General features: G+C 53.7%; 1 protein-coding gene across 2 annotated transcripts in view; it reads right to left on the bottom strand.

The window, feature by feature from the left end:
* The window catches only part of AGAP1 (ArfGAP with GTPase domain, ankyrin repeat and PH domain 1), a 544,145-nt gene that overhangs the window by 60,132 nt on the left and 480,998 nt on the right, over positions 1 to 3,015 (bottom strand). For both annotated transcript variants that reach the window (XM_023518254.1, XM_012810434.2), the window contains one exon: positions 1,794 to 1,884. In XM_023518254.1, coding sequence (XP_023374022.1) covers positions 1,794 to 1,884 — 91 coding nt within the window. The remainder of the gene's footprint in view (positions 1 to 1,793; positions 1,885 to 3,015) is intronic.

The raw sequence follows: 3,015 nt of genomic DNA, 5'->3' as shown, positions 1-3,015 counted from the left end.
CCAGCCCCTCCAGGGCACCCTTCTTGCCGTCATATCCCCTGACCTTGTGTGGGTGTCCACTTCCTCCACCATCCCCAGCACTCATTTCTGATGCCTTTCAGGTCAACAACCTCTCTGGATTTTCCTCAAACTTTTCTCATTGCTTCATCTTGGTCTCTCCCCTGCCTCTCCTCTTGAATTGGCCCCTCACCTCAGGGTCCTACAGGCTTCTGTGTCTGACTCCGTGCTGTCTTTTAGCCTACGGCTCCAGTTACCCCCCAGCCCCACAACTGTCTGCAGCCCGACCCCCGGCTCCACGTGTGTTTCCATCTGGAACCTTGTAGACACCTGCTGCCCCACCCTGCCCATGTCTTTGCCTGGGCCTGTCTTGTCTTAGCAAGAATGGAACTGAACCTGCCTTCCTCACCTCACCTCACGGGAGCCCTGTCACCAGCTGCGCACCATGCTCCGCCCTGTTTGGACCCCTGGCCCCTTCCTGGCTCACATCTACTCATCTCCTGGTCCCAGCTGTCGTCCTCCCAGGGGCACCCTCCTCCTACCACCTGTCCAAGCACAGAGCCGCAATCTCCCCGAACGGTGGCCTTTTGGCAGCTGTGCGCCTCCTGGCTCTGCCTCTCTATTCCACTCTGTCCCCAGTGGAGTGGCCAGACTGATCCCTCTGTACACAGCCCAGGAGCTCCCTGCTCTGAAACCCCGACATCTTCCCTCCACTGCACGTAGAACACCAGCGCTGAAATGCTCCCACTTAGCCCCCACAGCCCTGCTGGCTTTAGCCGGTTTTCCTGCCTGAGCCTCGGCTCTGTTTACTCCTATGCTGTCCGGGTCACCCCACTGCACAGGCCTGCCCATCCTCAGAGCCTCACTGCCACGTCAGCCCTACACGAGGCCTGCTCTGAGTCACCCCCATCCCCCGGCAGTCTTCTCTATGGCACGTGGTCTGTGGTCATTGGCCCAGTGCTGTGCCCATGAGGCTTCAGGCTCCAGGACAACTGGCCAACCGCACGGTGTGCGTCTGCTTCCCAGGGCGCACCGAGCCTGGTGCTGTGCCTATCAGTGTGAACTACATCTCCTTCTCAAAACGCCACCGAACAACAACAAAAAGTGAGCAGAAGAAGTTCACTCACTGTTTCTAACATTGTGCTCAGGGCTGGGATTTAAAGAATGGAAAGCAAGGCCCCTACCCTCAAGGACATGGACAACTTTCTCAAAAGGGAAAAGCTATCATACCCTGGACAACAGGAAGCATGAAATAAAACGGGCTGTGGGTCCACAGTACGTGGCAGTAATTATGAATTCTACCCATGCGATCAAAGGTTTCAGCATGCACTGAATTTAAGATTTTAAGAAAAGACATTATTTCATGGCAAAACACAATTTGGAAATTTAAAACCCACAAAACCCAGAAATCTTTGGGTAGGAGTAAGCCATGTACACTCTATTTTTATGGAAAAACAAAAAAGTGATCCCTGGTTAAGCAGAAGGACGCTTCCCAGACACGGCACAGTATGAGTGTGGGGCCGGGTCCTCTGCACCTGTATAGTCACTACTCATTACGACGTCAGGGGCACAGCAAGACCCACGGGATGCAGGCTGCAGAGAGCGAGGCTCGCACGGTGGGTACTGTGCTAACGCAAAATGCAACGGAATTCTTTAATTCCCCCCAAATCGTGAACTTTTACCCACTAAGCAGGACCTGTGTGGCTCCATGGCTCCCGGGCGGTGGAGCATGCCAGGCGGGGCCCTCTCTCTCCCGCCCGAGCCCCCAGCCCAGCTGCCCCGCACAGCACACTCACTCTGCGTCTCGCAGTCCACACAGTGGGAGTTCCCGCGGATGTTCCGTATCGACTGCAGGGCCATGGCCTCACTCTGGCTGGTCAGTCGGGACTGGGCATAGAGCAAGACACACAAAGGTCAGGTCCAAGATCCTGCGAGAAGTGTGCAGCTACCAGTGATGTCAGGGAAAGTCAGACAGACTGGGAGCAAACGGGGGGGTGGGGCACTGTCCAATCGTCCTCTTTCACTGTCTTGAGGGAAGGGCACGGCTGGGAGAACTCATTACGCACGGGGAACACGCCACGTGTTAGGATTTATCAGCCGAGATGGATGCGGCCGGAAATGGGCAGAGAGGTGAGCTCTGGATGATTTGTGAACGGATAGGAGACCCGCTGCCACCTGCAGCAGGTACTTGGCTAGCGTCCCTTTACTGCCACCTGTCTACTTGGTATGAAGATTAAAGAACGAGAAAGAAATAATCTGTTTATAAGCCAAGGGTCAGGGCTTAATCAGCAATGGAAGACATATCTCACGGCTCCTCGTCAGAAAGCCATGTCCACACCACACATCTCAGCCGGGAGAGTCACTTTTCATTTGAAGACCGTCTCAGTTGCCACAGCAACAAAGTTGTCACTCTGGGGAGTGGGGGCAGGGAGACACGTGAGTGAGCTGGGGGCACCGATTCTCAAGCTTATACTTATGGTCTTCTTTAAAAAGGATTAAAAGACACATGCTTATGGCAGCAAGTTTAGAAAATAAAGAGAGGGAAAAAGAAAACATTACAATTAAAAAATTATGATGGCCATCCGTAGGTGAGCGCTATTAACATTTTGCTATCTGTTCTTTCAGGCTTTTTAAAAAGCGCATCTACATATGTAAATAGACTGGAGGAGAGCCAGCGTGGCGCACCTGCTGGCTGAGAACCTGCCCTCACGGTCTAACAGTATCTGTTCACCACGTGATGTCCCCACACAGCGCTGACTTCCTCACTGAATGCCTGCACAGCACCCTCTCAGGGACGACCCAGGCACCAAGGTCTAGCTGTGGACATTCAAGTTGCTTCTAGTTTTTCCCTGTCACAGACAGTGCTGCGGAGAACACACAGACCGCTAAACTTCCACACACTCCTGATGACTTACTAAGGACAGGGACTGGGAAGGACAGGTGTCCCAGACAGTGCTGCGGAGAACACACAGACCGCTAAACTTCCACACACTCCTGATGACTTACTAAGGACGGGGA

The sequence above is a fragment of the Otolemur garnettii genome, unplaced genomic scaffold, assembly GCF_000181295.1.
Source record: "Otolemur garnettii isolate 467f Iridium unplaced genomic scaffold, OtoGar3 scaffold00133, whole genome shotgun sequence".
NCBI classification, from domain to species: Eukaryota; Metazoa; Chordata; class Mammalia; order Primates; family Galagidae; genus Otolemur; species Otolemur garnettii.
This window is presented reverse-complemented; position numbering and strand designations above follow the sequence as displayed.